Source organism: Pelodiscus sinensis, chromosome 6 (genome assembly GCF_049634645.1).
Source record: "Pelodiscus sinensis isolate JC-2024 chromosome 6, ASM4963464v1, whole genome shotgun sequence".
Lineage (NCBI taxonomy): Eukaryota > Metazoa > Chordata > Testudines > Trionychidae > Pelodiscus > Pelodiscus sinensis.
This window is the reverse complement of record NC_134716.1, coordinates 22295397-22316142: the sequence shown is the minus strand read 5'-3', so window position 1 is coordinate 22316142 and position 20746 is coordinate 22295397. Positions and strand designations below refer to the sequence as shown.

The 20746-nt window shown below is 42.5% G+C and overlaps 1 protein-coding gene across 3 annotated transcripts in view; it reads right to left on the bottom strand.

Annotated features, from left to right (window-relative positions):
• Nucleotides 1-20746, bottom strand: part of PSIP1 (PC4 and SRSF1 interacting protein 1) — a 76130-nt gene that overhangs the window by 2984 nt on the left and 52400 nt on the right. For 2 of the 3 annotated variants that reach the window (XM_075931545.1, XM_075931544.1), the window contains exons 12-16: nucleotides 18009-18064; nucleotides 14732-14802; nucleotides 9097-9198; nucleotides 8598-8817; nucleotides 4670-4805 (exon numbers count right to left, since the gene is read on the bottom strand). In XM_075931545.1, coding sequence (XP_075787660.1) covers nucleotides 4670-4805; nucleotides 8598-8817; nucleotides 9097-9198; nucleotides 14732-14802; nucleotides 18009-18064 — 585 coding nt within the window. The remainder of the gene's footprint in view (nucleotides 1-4669; nucleotides 4806-8597; nucleotides 8818-9096; nucleotides 9199-14731; nucleotides 14803-18008; nucleotides 18065-20746) is intronic. The other variant, XM_075931546.1, reaches the window with a different exon arrangement.

Here is a 20746-nt window from a genome sequence, read left to right as displayed (position 1 = left end):
CAGCTGTGGTGCCCTCTTGTGGTGATATCTACTAGCATCACTTACATATCCCTGCCAACCCGACCCCTGCTTCAGTTCCTTCTTGCCAGAACAGTCCAACGGAGGAGAGGCGGATAGGTTTGGACTGAATGTGAGCAACACACATCTAACACCAATATAGTTATGAAAGGTAAGTAATCGTTCTTTCTTCTTAAGAGTGATTACTCATGTGCATTCCAATCTGTGACTTACCAGCAGTTTGTATGGAGGAGGGAGTGGACCTCAACCTGTTCCCGAGTGCAGGTCAGCCCTGCAGAACACCATATCGCCCCAGAACGGCTGGGTGAGGGCATAATGAGTCAAGAAGGTAAGTACTGAGGCCCATGAAGCTGCCCTACAGATGTCCTGAATTGACACTTGTGCAGAAAGGCTGCCAATAAGGCTTGCGCTCAAATGGAATGTGCTGTGATAGGCAGGGCGGGCACTTTGGCCAAGTCATAGCACAGCTTGATGCACCCTGTCAGGTGGTTTTGGGGAGAAGGACATCCTGATTGAAGTGGAAAGGCGACACAAGCAGGAATGCAGGATGGGGCTTCAGCTGCACCGTACCCTTATAAAAAGGTATTTGGGGGCTCGGAGCTCTGATACCTGTGTAGCAGAAGTCATAGGTACCAATAAGGCCGCTTTGTATGAGAGCAGATAGCAAGGGACTTGGAATGGGAAGGCCATGAGGCAAAATAACACCAAATTCAAGTCCCACAGCGGTAATGGCTGCTTCACCTGAAGGTAGAGTTGGTCCAGATTCTTAAGGAAATGACCCACCACAGGATCCCTGAAGAGGGACTTCACTCCCAAACCTGGGTAGAAAGCTGAAATAGCCCCTGGATGTACTTTAATGAATGAGACAGCCAAACCCTGGTGTTTGAGGTGAAGAAGGTACTCCAAAAGCAGAGGAACCACGGCCTGCTGAGGGTTAGCACCTTTATTGAGGTACCACAGGGAAAACCTCTTCCATTTGATGAGACAAGTAGCCCTAGTAGAGGACTTGCATCTGCCCACTAAAATTTCCCTTATTGAGTCAGAGCACTGGAGTTCAAGGTTGTTTAGCCATGAAGCTTCCATGCTGTGAGGAAGAGCAGCTCCAGATTTGGGTGGTGCAACTGGACAAACTCCTGTGTCAGCAGGTTGGGAACGACCCTTGGTATTAATGGTACTGGGAGCAGGGGAGGGTGTACAGGAACTGCTCTGTCCACAACAGGTGGAAAGAATCCAAGAGAGACCCTGGCTATGGCCCTGAAAGGAGCAGAACCAGGAACACTTCCTGCTTAGGCAAACCTACTTCCTGAAGATGGAGAGAGCCATATCCTCCCTGAGGGACCACTCATGGGATTGAAGAGACTGGCTGAGGTAATCTGCAAGGTTGTTCCGCATGCCCAGAAAGTACAAGGCTTGCAGGTGAATGTCAGGAGCAATGCAGAAGTCCTGCAGAATGGCCTCCTGGCCTAGGGGTGAGGCGCATGCACCACGCTGTCGTTAGATATAAAACATCGCTATGGGGTTGTCTCGTCAACAAGACACACTTGCCCCTCAGCTGAGGAGGAACTCCTGGGAAGCCAGCCAGACCACCCTGAGTTCCTGGACACTGATACGCAACATCATTTCTGTGAGAGACCAAAGCTTTGTGTCTGTAAATGAGTTAGGGGTGCATCCCATCCTATATCTGAGGCGTCCTTCAGGGTGCTCTTTGGCTGTGGGCTCATGAATGGGACCCCCCTACACACACTGTGGGGCTGCTGGCAACCCTGCAGTTGACAGACTGCAGGGTTGCCAGCAGCATTGTGACCATGTGGTCACAGGACGAATATATGTATATGAATGAATAAAAACAAACCTCAAAACCCTATAAAGGCATTTGGGAGCGATGTTGTGTTCTTTGTTGAAGGCAGCTGCCAGAACAACATCACCAGTTCTAAAACATAAGAACGGCCGTACTGGGTCAGACCAAAGGTCCATCTAGCCCAGTAGACTGGCTGTCGACAGTGGCCAGTACCAGATGCCCCAGAGAGGGTGGACCAAAGACAATGATCAAGCGATTTGTCTCCTGCCATCCTTCTCCAGCCTCTGACAAACAGAGGCCAGGGGCACCAATTATATCCCCTGGCTAATAGCCTTTTATGGACCTAACCTCCATGAAATTATCTAGCTTCTCTTTAAACTCCGTTATAGTCTTAGCCCTCACAGCCTCCTCGGGCAAGGAGTTCCTTCATTATTGAGCATTGCGTGAAATACTAGTACTGAGAGGCATAAGATGTCCAGGAATGCGCGTAGGTGTTTGTTTACTGGACCACTTCATCTGGAATTATCAGTGCGTTGGTTCTGTACAGAATAGCTATCTAAGGTAGATCATTAAGGAACCACTTCCTACAGAGATGATGAATGAGCTGGGACACGATGGTCCTTTTCTTGTGACTATTAATCAGAGCTATTAACAGACTGGTCAACTGGCTGTAAGGCTCTCGTGTGAGGTGAAGGGTAATCTAACCCTAAATGCAAACACTGGCCTTCAAGGATGATACATTCCCCACAGAGTCCAATAAGGCCAAAGGGAGGATATCAAAGCACCATCCCTTCTTACTGCTTCTAGATTTATAGCAATACAGATTCACTTCTTATCTCACTCAACTGTATACTGGCCTGAATACCTACACCTCATGGAATTAGCTAGTGAAACCTCCCTTAGAGCCAAAGAGAAAAATGAGTAGTCTCGTAAGAAGCAACTGTACCAGCTGGTATTGTAGACATCAGTATAAGACATGTCACGCTAAGAACTTACTAGGAATTTTATGCAATACTGAGGAAGCTGGTCAATACTGAGGAAGCTGGTCAAAGGTGTGATCAGTACCTAACTGGGTGACAGAAATACTGTTTCTAAGCCTTGTGCTATCCTTTTTGTCTGGGGCTTGAGGCAGCCTTGGTGTAGGATACCTAAATCTCTTCTCCCCGTGCTTTGGAGATTTTACCAAGCATCTTTGGGAGCAGGAACTTTAGCTCAATGCATGGAGGAGCCAACAAGAAAATTTTAGATGACAAGTGCTCAAAAGTTTCTGACTTGACATCCCAGATTGAACCCCTTATTCAGACTCAGCAAGCGTCCATCATTGAGAGACATTACAATCTCACACAAAGTGCAGTTTTTAAACCTGGAGATTTACATGCAGTAATAGTGACCAATCCCAGTATTAGTGCTAAATTTTAGGCAAAAGCAAACAAGTGAGTCTTCTTTTGAAGGAAGAAAAAGAGCTGTCAAAAACAAAACCTCTAACTCTAATCCTAAAGGAAAAACAAACTAACTAGCTTAGCACCGGTCTATAATTATTTGCATATGAAACTGCAGCATAATAAGCAAAGGTTCCCATCTATAAAAATTTAAATGCATAGCCACAGGCAAAGACATTGAAATGCCAGGCAGTTGGGGTTGTCTTGCCCTTTATGCATTCTATTGGAAACACTCAAGACACAAGCATGTGGCCCAACACACAAAGAATATGAACTCAAGTGCACAGGGCACATTCACCATTAGCAGAATACAGCATATGGACAAGCACTGAAGTTTCCGCAAATATCTGATGTTAAACTTTTCCTCTTTTAAGGCCCCCTAATGTAGCCCAGGTGTGGCCAACCTGCGGTTCACAAGTGGCTCCCCCCCCGTTCCCCAAAGAGCAGCTCACTGTTCCTGAGCCTCCCTCAACAGCCCCCGCTCACCAGGTTGGCGATTCAAAACGGCGCCCAAGATGGTGGGCATTCATGGGCACCTGATATGGCAAAAAAGACTAAGCTTGCTTGCTTCTTAAAGGGGCAGTCTCCTTTTTTTTTTTTGTTTTTGCTTGACAATTCTGGTGCGGCTCTTCTCATTTTTTTCCGCCGCTGTTTCGACTCTGTTAAATGGGTTGGCTACCCCTGATGTAGCCAGTCGACTCCCCCCCCCCCCCCCAAATGTACTGCTGTCCCAGCACACACAATACTGTCACAACTACCCTTGTCTACTGGCACCATACTGACAGATAATAGTGTGGAATATCGCTGGAGTGATAACTATTCATAATTTTCTGCTTAAGTGATTTTACAAAGTTTTCCTTTTAAATATTTAGACTTAAGGATCAGAAATAAGCAGAAAACATCTTGATCAGAACACAACAGCTGAACTTGTGAACATATTTAATAAATCTGCCCCTGTAAACCACAATATTTTGACATTTCACAGTAAAACAGCTTGGATAAACAATCTTTTGAGGATTTTATAATTAAAATTAGCAGTGTAATAGGATTATGTATCAGTGGATAACAGATATTTTGTCAGTTTGATGGTAGAAATACAGCAGTTTCACATAATTTTCTATGTCATTTTCCCTCTTAACATGGGCTGCTTTTGCTTCAAATTTAAACAGTTTCCACCTGTGAAAATTTCTGAATTTTAGTCTGAATGTTGAGACAAGTATTAATTTTGAAATTCTCTCATTTTAATTTGAAATCCTCAGGGAAAGATATGTAAAACATCAGTCAAGTACCCAAAATAGAATTAATGTAGTAACCTAACAATAGCGCTCCATTTTATTATTCATTTAAAAAAAAAAACTTTTAAAAAACAAAAGAACAAGTAGTTCATTGTTACAATGATTAAAATTATCCTCACTTTTTCTTAGTGTTGACTTCGTGCCTTTCTCTTTTTTCTTCAGTGCTGTCTCCATTGTGCTGTGACTGGTTACTGTCTTGAGCATCAGGCCCTCCATTCAGTATCTTTGAACCTTTGAAGTTCCAAAGCAAAAAGACTGCATAGTGTCAGCAGAGTGCATTAGTAGTGAAAGGCAAAACTGTAAGTTACCGCAGAATCCTTCTGTAGCTAGCTAGGGATGTTAGATGTTGTGTATTTTAGAAATTGTGTAGCTGCAACAATTTTTAGTTATTACATGGTTACTAAATACAGTAAAACTCAGATGGTCCGGCATCTGACGGTCCGGCACTCCTGATGGTCCGGCACCATCAGGAACCCGGAAGTGCTCCGGACAGCCGGACCATTGGAGCTGCTCTGCCCCCAGCTTCCTCTATTCAGCTGCTGCTAAAACTGACCAGTGGCTGAATCGGGGAAGCTGGAGGCAGAGCAACTGGGGCACTGCCAGGTAGGTCCCATAGCGCTGCCCCTCAGGTGTCCCCGATTCAGCCGCTGCTGAAACTGACCAGCGGCTGACTCCAGGAAGCCAGAGGCAGAGCTGCTCTGCCCCGGGCTTCCTGGAATCAGCCGCTGGTCAGTTTCAGCAGCAGCTGACTTGGGGACACCTGGGGTAGAGCAGCTGGGGTGCTGCAGGGTTGGTCTCGCCGCCTCAAGGGTCGGCGCTACTGGACCAGCCCGGCATCACTCCAGCTGCTCTCCCCTAGGCGTCTCCGATTCAGCCGCTGCTGGTCAGTTTCAGCAGCGGCTGAATCAGGGATGCCTGGGGCAGAGCCGGACTATCGGAAGGGGGGGCTATGAGGGGTCTGGGGTGGCATCCCCCCCATCCCAGACCCCTCATAACCTCCCCTTCCAATAGTCTGGCATATCTGATAATCCGGCACCCCCTGGGTCCCAAAGGTGCCGGATTATCGGAAGTTTACTGTACTCCCCGGGGCGGGGGGGGGGGGGGGGGGGGAGGGAAGGGGGAGAGGTGGGTCAGCAGCCAACGTGCTCTGGCACCACTCCTGGGGAGCCCCTTGTCACCCTGTGCTGCTGCTTCTGTTTAAAAATTTGCTCCCTGACATGCTACTGCCTTTATACAGAGGCTGCAGTGTGGGGCGGCAGCAGCCCTGGTTCGCGGGGGAGCCTGAGCTCCCCACGGACATAGCCTGTGCTGGTCTCCCATGCAGCAGCCTCTGTCTGTGGTGAGCCCGGGACCACTGCAGATAGAGGTTGCTCCACAGCAGCAGCCCCTGTCCGCAGTAGGCCTGAGCTCCCCATGGACAAAGTCTATGCTGGCATCCCACCTGCTTCTCCTCCCCCTCCCTCTCCCCCTCCGCCCCACCCCGGCCTACACTGCTGCCTCTGATACAGAAGCAGCAGCATGGGGGGAGGGGACAGGTGGCTCAGCAGAACCGGTGCTTGGGGGGAGGCTAGTTTAAGCTAGCTCCCCTGAGCACTAGTCTTCTGCCTGCTTCCTGCATAACTGCCTATCAGAGGTGTGGGAGAGAACCATGGGAACCAGGAACTGGCAGCGCAGGGATCTTAAAAGCCAGCTTCTCCCTTTGCTACCTCTGATAGAGAGGCAGCAGGGGGGGACGTGGTGCTGTGTAGTTGTCTGTATTTACTGATAAGCCCAGGTTTATAATTGTTTAAACAGCTATACACAAATATCCGTATGGCTAGGGGAGTTTGTAATTTTTAGTCTTGAAACCTTGAACTGAAATAGTATCTAAAAAGCAAAAGCTAGTATTGTGATGAATTTTATATACCCAAATAAGCCTCAAACTTCCTTGAATATCTAAATAAATAGAGCAAGAGTCCCCATTTTCCAAAGGATATTTAAAAGATCAAAAACATATCAAAATATTGCTGAAAACTACTGATTTCATGGTAATTTTTGTTCTTGTAATTCACAACACACATTCCCAAACAAAAACTCAAGGTGGTTAGGATGAGTCCCTAAATTCAGAAGTAACAGGCTTACAAAAGTTATATTGGAAATATTAGGACAATTTGAAAAGATTTCCAGTTCTTACTGGTTTTGGCCAGATTGAGATACCAGAACAATTTTTACTCTGGCATCTCAGTTGGATCCACCTCCACTTGAAATGGAGGACAGTTTCTACAGGAGACACAAGTATGTGGAGAGGGTACAATGAAGAAGAGCGTGAAGTTGATTTACTGATGAGATTTCAAATATTAAAAAATAGTTACTGCCTGGGAACTGGTCATCCTTGAAACTATCTGTTGCTCCAGTATTACACAGGAAATTATGAGTAAGCAGAAATGAAAAGATAAGCATGATAAAGAAACCAAATACTGTTTTTGTGTTTATTATTAGGATTGGTAGTCTAAACAGTAAAAATGTTAAGGATCTCCTATAACTGGATCAAAAGGTATTGAAAGTAGCTCCTAAGGAGAGGACATTAGTTTCAAAGGTTTTATCTCAATGGGCAGTATCAGTCTAGTTGGTATTATTGAAATTGGTATAGGTGAGAAGAGACAGAAGAAGAGTTACATGAGGGCAATGTTAAAACTTAAGCCACTGGCGGAAGAAGGGGAGAGAACGGACAGTGTCATAAATGGCATGTGCTGAGTCACTGGTAACTCTGAAGGGAATGATCTTGAATGCTTATTGATCAATGTTCTAACAGACAAAGCACATGATAGGGTCTTAGCTGGTATCTGGTATAGATTAGGGTGACTGGCTCTCTCTTTAAGCACCTATCTATAAAATGTAGGAAAATAAGCTGTGTTATATCACGGGGGACTTCAAGCTGAGTGATACGTGCTTAAGGTCTCATGCTGCCCACACAAACACACGCAGAATTTCGAGGTATTATATATGGTAGTTTCCTAATAAGAATGTACTGAGTCCAACATGGGAGAATCCTGTATTACGTCTCATTTTGAGGGATAAAGAAAGGACTGTTCACAGCTAAAAATGTATGGTGGCTTAGGGATAAGCAATCATGACTTGATCATACTTGTTTATGTACACCCAGAATAAAATAGAGTACTACATTTAATTAGTGTTTTAAAATGGCCAAAGTCTCAAAGCTTAAAACAATTATGAAACAAATTAGTTGACACAACAAAAATGTATATGGTAACAAGCAAATAATAACTGGGAACCGTTTAAGAACATTTACTACATACTCAAAAATAGCTATCAATAGCAGGAAGAAAAAGGATGGCTGCTCCTCTAAAACCTGAGGAAGTTTCAAGAAGGAAGTTTAAAACCTGCCTGGTTTACAAAGTGAAAGCAAATTTTCATGCAAATCCCCATTAGCTCCCACAGAAGAAAGGGGAAATCAGTAGTAATTAACATAAATCAGAAATTAGGAATTGTAGAAAATAAATAATATCAATCTACGGCCAGCAGAGTTAAAGAAAATAAGGACTATTTCAAATACATTAGGAATAAAAAAAATTCTAACAATAACATTGGCCAGTTAGTAAGATGAAAATGGCAGAATTGTCCATAATGCAAAGTAGTAGAACTGTGCAATAAGTATTTCTGTTCTGTATTTGGGAAAGAGCCAGATGATGTAGTTATATTACTTTCCATTTCGCTGGTAACTTAGAAGGACATTAAGCAGTAGCTATAAAAGCTAGACATTTTTAATTCAGCAGGTGCAGGTACCTACATCCAAGATTTCTGATGTGCTAGCTTAGGGACTGATGCTGTAGACTTTCAGTAAGTCTTGGCGTACGAGGGAAGTTCTAAAGTATTAGAAGAAATCTTATGTGCCAAAATTTAAAAAGAGTAAATGTCAGTCTGTCGTCAGTCTTGGGATAATGGAACTCTTAATGTGGGTCCTGATTAATAAAAGAGTTAATGAAAGGAAATTAACTGGGGAAATGCAGTTAAGCTGTCCAAAGGAAGCTTGGGGATACCACCACATACCTGTTTGCTCTTTTTCTTTTTCCATTTTCTTGTTTTGTCCTTTCTTCCACTGTTCTTTAGTTTTATTTGCTTCTTCATGCTGTTTTTGCTCAGCGAGTGATTTATTCAGCACTTGTGAGAGGACAGAATCTCCTTCCCCAACCAGAAACATGGTCTTGAACTTGTTGTACAGCATAGTGGATTTCTCCATGATAACCTGGCTAACTTTGAACTTCCGTATCTGAAGATACACATGTGAGAGATTAACATACTTGTACATATTCTATGTTTTTTTTTTTTTTTTTAAACAGATATCTGCTCCCCTTTCACATTAAACAAAGTGCTATTATGGTGCTTAATCTGCTAACTATATTCAGACTTCTAAAGAAAGAAAACAGCAACTTTCATAAGGTCCAATGAATTAAAACAGCTTAAATGATAACTCAAGAACAGCTAGTACATTATACTGTTAGGCTAAAGATGTATATTATACTGTTTAGGAAGAAGTTTCAAATCTTACTTTCTTTAGCGTCAAGATCATCTCTGTGTGCTTCTGAGCTTGTTGCATTGTGACCTGAAGCGAAGAAAGCTCATCTAGAGCCTCAATACATCTATTCACATCCTGTTAAACAAGAAGCCAGTTTCAAATCTCAACTTGAACTCATCTTTAACTTTTTTTGTCTGAAGCAGTAATATCAGAAATCAAGATTATAATCAATACTAGAATATAAATACACACACACACACACACACACACACACACACACACACACACACACACACACACTGCTTTTTTCATGATGGTACGGCCCAGAACGGCGTAGTCACTTATTTTCCCAGCCCACAGAAAAGGAATGGGATTTCCCCCACCTGTACCAGCACCTGTTTTCCTGGGGCGGCTTGGGTTGGCTCCTGACGAAAGCCTGCTTGGGACGCGCGGCATGTTTTTTTTTTTTCAGCTCCCAGCGCAGTGCTCTGGCTCTTAAAGGGGCTGAGACAGCATTTCAGCCCCCAGCGAAGTTTGTTTTTTTGGCTCAACAAGTTTGCCGCAGAGTACCAGCACCATTTTTTTAAAACAAAAAAAGCAGTGTGTGTATACACACATACCATTAGTTAAGTCTTGATAATTAAAATCTATTAGGGATACAGATTAGTTTTGGAGGGTGTCGCTCTCTTCTGTACTGAAGCCATTCCATTATGAATGACTTAAATCAGTGTTTCTTAAACTCTGTTCCTTGGCACACCGGTGTTCCGTGAGGCAGTCGGAGGTGTGCCACAGAGAACAGAATAAAAAATGGCTGCCCTTAAAGGGGCAGGTGGTTTTTCCCTCTAACTTCCCCCCCAACAAAAAAAATCCTTGGTGTTCCTTATAAAAAAAAATTGTTTGTTCTTTCGTCTTAAAAAGTTTAAGAAACACTGACTTACATATTCATTGGAGTAGAGATGTTAAATCTAGTTTAATCAACTAATCGATGGATTTTCCTGGCTCCCATATCAGGTATCTGTGGCAGACACACAGCTCCTGCCCTGGGGATTGGGGTTCAGCTCCCCCTCCCCAAGATGGAAGGACACTACTAACCTAGGATGGAGCCAGAAGCCAGCTGCACAGCACCAGACAACCCAGCTGCAGCCACATGGTCGTTGCTGGCAGGCGGCAAGAGTCTGGTATGTGCTGGGCTCAGCCAGGGAGAAGGACTCCCTGCTGCGCTTCATGTGCCGGGCTCTCCCTGCACCCACCAAGTCAGGGCTGGGCTGAGAGCTTCAGCAAGAGAGCCAGGCCTCCAGGTTACCCTCCCCGCTGGGACAGCAGGGTCAGCTCCCAGCCCTGGGAGTTAATACATTTAAAAGGCAGAGCCACAGCAGGGTTAAGAGTTGGCAGGCTCTTAATACATTTAAAAAGCTGAAGCACAGCAGGGGGGACCTGGCGCAACTGGGACAGCCGATTCCCAGTTCATGCTGGGTCCCCCCTCCCCCCCCCCCCGCTGCGCCTCAGCTTTAAATATCAAAAGGCTGGAGCACAGCAGGGGACCTGGAGTGAGCCAGGAATCAGCTGTGGCTGCTTGTGCCAGGTCCTGCCCCCGCTGCGCTTCTGATTTAAGTGTATTAAGAACCGACAGGCTCTTAATACATTTAAAAAGCAGAGGTGCAGCACCTGGGACTGGGCAGGAGCCAGGAATCAGCTGATTCCTGGCTCATGCTCGGTCCCCACTAATTCCGTGCCCCCCACGGAGACAGTGCTGGGGGGAGCCAGCTTTTAAGCCTGCTTCCCCCAGCACCAGCTCCTGCTCCCTACCCTTGCTGCCTCTGATAGAGCCATCGGGGGGAGTGAAAGGGGGGGAAGAGAAGTGACTGAGGGACTAGTCGACTAGTCAATGAGCTTTTGAGGATAGTTAACTAGTTGCTTACAGCCCTACATTGCAGCAAGAGAGGGAGGAAAAGAAGAAAAAGAATGACTTTATAGCCTGGCGGTTAGGGTACTCGCATTTAAGGAGGAACACTCGTCCATGTTTCTGATCTAATAAACTATACTATCAAATAGCTTTAATATGATAGATTAAAAAAAGCTATACTAGAATAGCCCATGGGCTCAGGCACTCTCCTGATACATAGGTGACCACCACATTCTCTAGCCATTTTGTGACCAGCACCTAAGTTCCTCTCAGACACAGTATGCCAAAAGTATTCAGAAATTCACATCAAATTTGCTAATAGTTTGGGGTCAGCTAAAACTGTATTTTTTGGCAAATAATCTATTTATCAAAACTACTGTCTCGCTTTATATGTGAGGAAAAAAATTAGGACTATGGTCTCTGTACAATGCACTATATTTCCCCATATTTGCTTAACAATAAACATGATCAGTTAAAATATTCTTCTTATTCTGCAATCAGCTTCCTTTGCCCCGATGAGCACACTGCCACAAAAAATAAGGTAAGAAATAAGCCAGTTCATGTTTAACTCATTAATAAAAAAAAGTCACTGAAGATGTTGAGTCTTTTTACTGATTTAGCATCTAGTCAATGATCTGCAAAATAAACTGAAGATTTAAACTGGAAATATTTTTATAAACCTAGCATCAGTGAATTATTAATTCTCAACTGCAATTAAAAATAGTTACCTTCTTGTAACAGTCGTTCTTTGAGATTTGTTACATCTTTTGAGACGTAGGGGTTTGGAACGGGTCCCATATGAGGAGAGGTTAAAGCGACTGGGACTTTTCAGTTTAGAAAAGAGGAGACTGAGGGGGGATATGATAGAGGTCTATAAAATCATGAGTGGTGTGGAGAGGGCTGATAAAGAAAAGTTATTTATTAGTTTCCTAAATAGAAGAACTAGAGGACACCAAATGAAATTAATGGGCAGCAGGTTTAAAACTAATAAAAGAAAGTTCTTCACACAGCGTGTAGTCAATCTGTGGAACTCCTTGCCAGAGGAGGCTGTGAAGGCTAGGACTATAACAGAGTTTAAAGAGAAGCTAGATTATTTCATGGAGGTTAGGTCCATAAAAGGCTATTAGCCAGGGGATAAAATGGTGTCCTTGGCCTCTGTCAGAGGCTGGAGAGAGATGGCAGGAGACAAATCGCTTGATCATTGTCTTCGGTCTACCCTCTCTGGGGCACCTGGTGCTGGCCACTGTCGGCAGACAGGATACTGGGCTAGAAGGACCTTTGGTCTGACCCAGTACGGCCATTCTTATGTTCTTATATGTCCATAACAACTATAGATTGTGTGTGTGTCCAGCATACTTGTGCTGAAGAGTTTTCCTAATGGCATCATGGGTACAGCTCAGCCCATCTCTTGGCTTCTCCTGAACAGAATGAGGGTACAGCTGCTCACACTGACTTGTGGAGTGTGCCTGTCCTACGCACCGGAAGAACTGCCAGTGGCTGTCCAAAACTGGTATGGAAAGCCTGCAGGACAGGCAGCATTTGAAACCTCGGGAATCATGCATCCCATGAAAAACCAACGGCCAGAGGGAAAAAGGCCCAAAACTAAGCAAGGAAGAGTTTTAAAAAACTAACTAGAACAAACTTAACACTATAACTAACAACTAAAAATAGCTACAACAACACAGTCTCATCTAACAAATTACAGTTAGCTGCGCATGCAGAGTAGCCACACAGACGCTTGCTGGCTGCTCTTTGTGTGCAGCTCACCGAGGGCACTGCTACCTACTCGAGGTGCAGCAGTGCCTCTGACTCCTAAGGTGGAGCACCCACAGGGACACTCCTGGAGGAAGCAGCGAGGCGAAAAGGAAACACCCCACATATTCTGTCACCAGCTCAGAGATGACAAAACCCCTTTCCAGATGCAAACACACTTGTCCAAGTGATGAATGTATGTGAAATATACTGATCTGAGAGCCATGCAAGTAGCATTTTGAGGTGCAGCTGGTGAGAGGAATCATACTGGATATGTCTACATTGCAATTAAAAACTTGCAGTGGGTCCATATCAGCTGGCTCAGACTAAGTGGCTGTTAAATTGCAATGTCGATGTTTAGGCTGAGAGAAGTTTTCCCATAATCTTCTGTCAGTTGTTTAGCAAATACTGTATCTTCCTGTTAGAATACTTGCATCTTGACAGCAGTGGCTGGAGATTGGCAATATGGGGTTGTAAATTCACTACAGAATAAATCTTTCTACCAAAAAGGCCAAGATTATTGGCATCACTTTCTTTAGCAGAAGTTTTAGCCCAGCCTTGATGACTCCTTTCGTTCACCACAACCACTACTCGTGAGTTTAGGATTTAAATAAAACTGCTCAAATGCCTGTGACAGAACCTGATATTTATGTTCCATTCATTTGCCCAGAGGTGGGATGGAAGAAGGTATCTGTTACAGAGCTGTGTAACTATCATTTACAGGGAGGCATACCTTTCACACCATGGTGAGATGTAAAATGTCAGTCAGCTTGTGGATGTTTTCCTTCACTAGCCCCGTCCTGAATGCCAAAAGAAACTGCCATTCTGCTCAAGTGATTTCAGACCTATGTCATGTATGCAATGCTGGAAACAGCATGGATGGCTTCCTAGCCATGGTAACATGAACCATAGAGGAACTGGTACTAGAACTGATGAGGCTCAAGTGATTAGTATCTGTCTTGCAGCCAATGGTCAAAGAGAGTTCTGGTGCAGATATTTTCATGTGCACTCACACCAGCTGACAATACTCAAGCTAAAGTAATCGCAACAGTGGTGATGACAAACATAGTCCATTCCTTTTTGTCATAAGCCTCAGGCATCATTGGTACTGAGGTGGGTGGTTATCCTACTGTGATGACTGATCTGTTGCCAAAGGAACACATTTCAATGGCCCAGAGTCAATGGCACCAGAGTCAATGGCTCAGGACCCACTATATAATCCAATACCAGAGAAGAGAGTCAGTACTCAACCATCGGTACTGGACCAACCTTCTCTGAAGGAATTCCAATCTTTGAAGAACCTGATGCCATCTTATTTTTGTTTCTGAGATGGAAGACAAGTCCTGGTGATGGGGACCTTATGTGGCTCTTATGTATAGATGGAGCTAGGGGAGTGCTCTGGAAAGGAGTTGTGAAAAAACTTCTCTTGGATGATCTAGGTGGATTTTGATTGCAGTTTAAGTATCACTTCTATCAGGAGGTAACAAAGGCACTCTTTCTTCAGCATTTTCATTCTGGTTTCCATATTGCAACAAATGGATCACCTGTCTCTCAAGTGGACTTTGCCTAAGCACCTGATGCAGCATTAATGAGGATCTCAGGCAGTCATGGGCTTCCAACAACTTGAGCAAAGTCTGTAGACACCCAACCCCAGTAGCAATATTAGCTTAAATGTTTGTTATGGTTTCTACCCCCTTCCCCAATCTGTTTTATGATTTTTGAACTTGAAAGTTAGTGGACAGTAGGATTTAAACATTCCCTTGCATTCTTGTGCAAACCAAATTTCATAGCATTATCATGTCCAAATTTCAGTGTGCACCAGTTCCAGAAAGTAGACTAGAACTCGACAGATTATTCAAGTGCATATTTTAAGAATTTACATACAATGATGAAAAGTTAGAATTTTGGAATACAGTTTGAAAGTATTAATCTTAGCATACCTTTAAATGCAAACAAATTTTCAGAGCATTCCAAAACATTGTACATATACACCTGTTAACACAATATACTTACAAGATTGTCAATTTTGAGTGAATTTTTAATTTCTGCATGTATCCTTTGAAGCCGAGAATCCATTGATGTTTCTAAAGATTAAAAATAATTATATTTGAATGCTGTAGTGAATAAATTTAAGAAATCTTAATGCAGAATAAGATTTCTATAAACCAGGAGTTGCTGACTGAAGAAAAATGTATGGATAAGCAGACATATCAGCTAACCAGAAAGTACTCATAATAGCTAACCATAAAGCATTGCCAGTAGATCTAGAGAAGTGATTATTCCCCTTTATTCGGCTCTGGTGAGGCCACATCTGGAGTATTGCGTCCAGTTCTGGGCCTCCCACTATAGAAAGGATGTGGACGCATTGTAGAGGGTCCAGCAGAGGGCAACCAAAATAATTAGGGGGCTGGAATACATGACCCTTGAGGAGAGGCTGAGGGATTTATGTTTGTTTAGTCTGCAGGAAAGAAGAGTGAGGGGGGATTTGATAGCACCTTCAACTTCCTGAAGGGAGGTTCCAAAGAGGATGGAGAAAGGCTGTTCTCAGTAGTGACAGATGGCAGAACAAGGAGCAATGGTCTCCAATTACAGTGGGGGATGTTTAGGTTGGATATTAAGAAAAATTATTTCACTAGGAGGGTGGTGAAACACTAGAATGCGTTACCTAGGGAGGTGGTGGAATCTCCATCCCTAGAGGTTTTTAAGTCTCGGCTTGACAAACCTCTGGCTGGGTTGATTTAGTTGGGGTTGGTCCTGCTTTGCGCAGGGGGCTGCACTTGATGACCTCCTGAAGTCTCTTCCAGATCTATGATACTCTATATTAATCACAAGTATCAGAGGGGTAGCCGTGTTAGTCTGAATCTGCAAAAGCGACGAGGAGTCCTGTGGCACCTTATAGACTAACATGCATCTGACGAAGTGGGTCTTTGCCCACGAAAGCTTATGCTCCTACACTTCAGTTAGTCTATAAGGTGCCACAGGACTCCTCGTCGCTTTTATATTAATCACAGCCATTATAGCGTGTAATGTATTATGACAATTATTTTTAAAAATGGACAATATTTGGTAAACTACGCAATGTCCTCTGCGGCAGCAAAGGCTACACATTACAATAAAGTCCAGTTGTCAATTTGGAAATGCAATATGATTGTTAAACGGAGGAAAATAGTTTAGATCATGAGCAAGAGTAATTGAAACAGCCTTTAGATAAGGAGCCTAGGACCCAACAGAATGGAGTAAAGTAGGTATCTTGCAAGTGGAAGTGTGTCTAAAAACTTAGGAGTAACCTGTTACTTAATAGTTCAAATAAGATGGTTGGCAAGCAGTCAATGCATGTCCTTTGTTATGATGAATTTATTGATAGAGTAAAAAAAAAAGGGTGATTGTTTGACTATTCATACGCACTGAACTATAATCTGTACTTTTATTGGTTAATAAATGGCTTTTTGGATAGAATACAGACAAATGGAATATTTGTTCTTTTCTAGGATTCCCAACTCTCCTCAATTCATTGATTACAAGGCCAGAAGGAGCTATTGTGATCATCTGGTCTGATGTTCTGTACATCACAGGCCATGGAACTTGCAAAAAATAATTTCTTGATCATCGATTTTAGAAAAATAACTAACTGTGATATAAAAAATTGCTAGTGATAGAGAATCCAATACTACCGTTGGCAAGCTGTTACAACAGTTTGTTGTTATCCTTATTCATTAAAAATTTATACTTTATTTCTATTCTATATTATCTTTCCTCAACTTCCTGACTGGACTCATGCTATACCTTTCTCTGCTAAATTGAAAATCCCATTATTAAATATTTGTTCCCCATGTAAGTATTTATAGACTAATCAAGGTATCCCTTTAACCTTCTCTTTGTTAAGCTAAATAGAGTGAGCTCTTTGAGTCTATATGTAAGGTATGTTTTCTAATCCTTCAATCATCCTTGTAGTTCTTTTCTGTCCAATTTATCAACATCTTTCTAAATTGCGGACCCCACAACTTGATCTACTGTTCCAATATCAGTCACACCAGTGCCAAACACAGAAATAAAATAACCTTTTTACTTCTACTTGAGAGTCCCCTGATTATGTATGCAAAAGTTGAATTATATTAGACTGTCTGGCCACAGCACTGATTTTGAGCTAATGGTCAGCAGATTATCTACTATGACCCCCAAATCTCTCTCGCAGTCACTGTTGCCCAGGAAAGAGTCCCCCTTATTGTAAAGACGGCCCACATTCTTTGTTTTATATATATATATATATATATATATATATAAATAAACACATGACTACATATACACACATCTTAAAACAGTTTCCTATAAAATACTGGAGGAATCTCAGATTTGTCTTAGTCTCTGCAGCTTCACCATACTCAACCGAATACCTGCTAAGTAGTCTTGAAAAGCCTATGTTAGTTTTGTTAAAAACAAAACTTTAAACAGTAAAACCTCATTCATCTGTATTAAGGATCATGACGGGGCTACTGTAGAAGCAGCCGAAGACTTTTCATGGGAGTAGAAGTAGAGCGGACCAATTCCAGAAAGGAAATAAAGCAACTGGGATTCCCTTATGGATTCTGAGCTTTTCTCCAATCTTAAATCAGGATATGGCAAATATTAAGAAATTTTAATAAGGTGGTGGTGGGGGGAGAGATATTGACTGCCCCTCAAAATTCCCCCCCTTTTTTTTGTAAGGACAGTCAACTCTAATGATATACCCTTGCAAAGATGTCCGTAGAGTAATCTGGCTTAGTGCGCAAGGATGTGGAGGTTCCAGTAAGCTATGCAGAGCCTGAGTCCTTCCCTTGGCAGAACAGGTCTGAATAGTTGTGATAGGGCTCCTGAGAGTCTTAAAGACTGAAACACCTCTTCAACTGCTCTCTTCTGATGGGGCAGAAGAGAAAAAACAATAGAGCACTGTAACTTCCTGAGTAGCCATGTTCAAGGTGCAGAAAATGAGAAATTTTTCCTGAGAGATGGAGAAAGATATTGCTTCTTGTTATCCAAATGAACAGCTTTAAAAATGGGATGACAGTGGATAAACTGGGAGTACTGGAGATTGATTTTGTTTGCATTGCTGAAGGCAAAGAAGCACATGGGAGGTTAAAAAGGGGGGAAGAGGGAACAAAAACGCACAGTTTAAAGTACTTGCAAGAAGCAGAATTGCAGCCCAAATATCTTGTATAGTTTTGATCCAGAAACCCCCCACTAGTGAAGTTTCAGTTTATAGATTTATTTAAAAATAAAGAGGTTAAAATATTCTGCATAGCTTCTTTACACTAACCTCGCTTCTTCTCCATCTTCTTGACTTCTGGTTTCTTGTTTTCCTCTTTACTCTGCCTATTAAAAATGTTAAACATTTTACAACATGTTTGTCTTCTTTTAAAGTCTGTAATTGCAACATATTTTAAAATGAGATGAGATTTCATGACTAAAGCAGTAACTCAGAACATTAGCAGAAGAAAAGGACAATGAAGTAGATTATGATTAATTTAATTACAACAGCAAGGATAACAGAATCTTCCAATTAACAAGTCGCTTTCAATAGAAATTGGCATTTACACAAAGCAAGTGATTAAAGGAAGGGTAAACAAATTAATCAAATCACAAGGAACGATACAGATTTATAAATTTTATTCTCTGCTTTTGTCACATGTGCAAGTTAAAAGAAAAATGCACTGCATGAAAAATTCACACAACAGAATATTGTATAACTTAAGAACACTTTAATGGCTCACATCAGACTTTGAAAGGGACCCTTGGTTCTACCTTAGCTATGCAGTGTAGTGGAAGTATGTGCGCGGGCATGCTAATACTTTATTATATGGCAATTTTGTTTCCAAAAAGCACATACAAACCCTGCCTCCCACCCCCTAACAGTCAGCAGTTGAAAAGGGGGGAAAAATTGATAAAACTCAAGTGCCCTAATACAAATAGCAACATTTTGTATTAATCACTTTGAAACACCTTAATAAGCATAGAATTGTCAATAAGTGAAGTGTTTTACCCCCTTCACAGTATTTTTATAAAACTCATGGCTCTTTTCCTTAGGATGAGGGAAAATAGTACAATAAAACTGTTATTTGGCACTAATTTAAGCAGAAAGATCAATTAATTGGCATTTCTGATCTCTCAATACAAATCTTTAATCTAGTAACCAGGACTATTATACTGCCCAGCATGTTATGCAACTCTAAAGAGGCAGAAGCCAAGTAAGCAAGCCAAAATCAGGGATTTATTCAAAAAAGCAGTCCTAGGCTGTCCTACACCTTCTGGTTCTGCAGTGATAACTGATGAACCTGATGCACTGCAAGATCCTGAAATGCCTTCGGAACCAAAGAAAGATTAAACTATGTTTAGTATAGTTTACACTACACAGCAACATGACTATCTCTTAAAAGTTGGTCAGAGTAAATGCTGTTTGCCAGCACTTTTGGCAACAAAATACTTGCACCTCCTACCACTGGGATTTGTGTTGTTAACAGGAGAATGTTCCTAATGACCAATCGCTTACATTGCCACTTACCGCAAAACATGTGTCTTTCAAGGGGAGGGGGGAAGGGAAATTTAAGGACCTGTGAACAACTGGCAGTGTAAATCGAACACTGAGGGCGTCTCCGTCAACCCAGTACTCTTCACAGTCATGAGGAGTAAGGGAAGTCAATGGTTGCATTTCTCCCGTTGACCTCCTGCTGTAATGCTGCCCCAGAAAAATGATACAAAGTATGGAATCAGCCGCTGATCTGTTTCAGCAGTGGCTGAATCGGGGACCCCTGGGGCAGAGCAGCTGGGGTCCTGCTGGGTTGGTCCCGCAGCACCGTCCTTTGGCGCTGCGGGACCAACCCGGCAGCACTCCAGCTGCTCTGCCCCAGGCGTCCCCAAGAGCAGCTGGATTGCTGCTGGGTTGGTGCCGTAGTGCCGCCCCTCGGCACTGCGGGATCAACCCGGCAGCACCCCAGCTGCACTATTGCAGGCATCCCCGATTCAGCTGCTGCTGAAACTGACCATCAGCAGCTGAATCAGGGACGCTTGGGGCAGAGCCGGACTATCGTAAGGGGGGGGCTATGAGGGATCTGGGGTGGCATCCCCTCCCACCCCACTCCAGACCCCTCATAGCCCCCCCTTCTGATAGTCCGGCATATCTGATAATCCGGCACCCCCTGGGTCCTAAAAGGTGCCGGATTATCGGAAGTTTACTGTATATACAAATTCTAATTCTATGTTTGGAAAACTGTAATTACATTTTCTGCAGTGCACATTCAGTATATTTTTTGAAATAGCGGATATATAAAAAATTGACTAAAAAACAGTTTGTAAGCGTGTCCTTAATATTCTTCTCATTCTAACCAGTTATAGGTTCACAGATTTACAGGAAAACAAAACAATTTCATAGATCATCTTTCATGACACTTGTAGCCCAGAACAAAATGCAGTTTTAAATATAAAGGAATAATACAGAGGCGCAGTGAACAAATTCAAGATACACAAGCAAGATTGGAACAATTTTAAATTGTAAATTAAATCTTTTTAGATTATTAGGTCCATGAGGAATAACAGACTTCCTTCTGTATCTTGTATTGCACTAATAATTGTTGATTCTTCGATAAACAAATGGATATTACTATTCATAAGACTAATAATGAAATGTTGAAGCAAATCATTAAGATGAAGTTAAAATGGCTAGCAACAGACTAAAAAAATCCAGCATATTTTCAATGTGTTGGCAGAGGGCCCTGCAGAAGGAAGTAACACATTTTTAAAGGATTTTTTTTTAATTTTAGGTTTAGTGTTGACATACTCCATGAATATTCCATGTTATGCTGAAACCCAAATGCTCTCCTACCTATGATAATTTAAATGCAATTGTTTCTAGCTCCTGAGAAGCATAAAAGAAAACTTGAAAGATATTTACACATGAGAGTTTATTTAATTAGTACTGAAATGAATATCCAATTCAGTATTTTACAATTTGTTGCAGAATTAAAAGTGTACAACAGAATTAAGCATTAATATACATTAAGA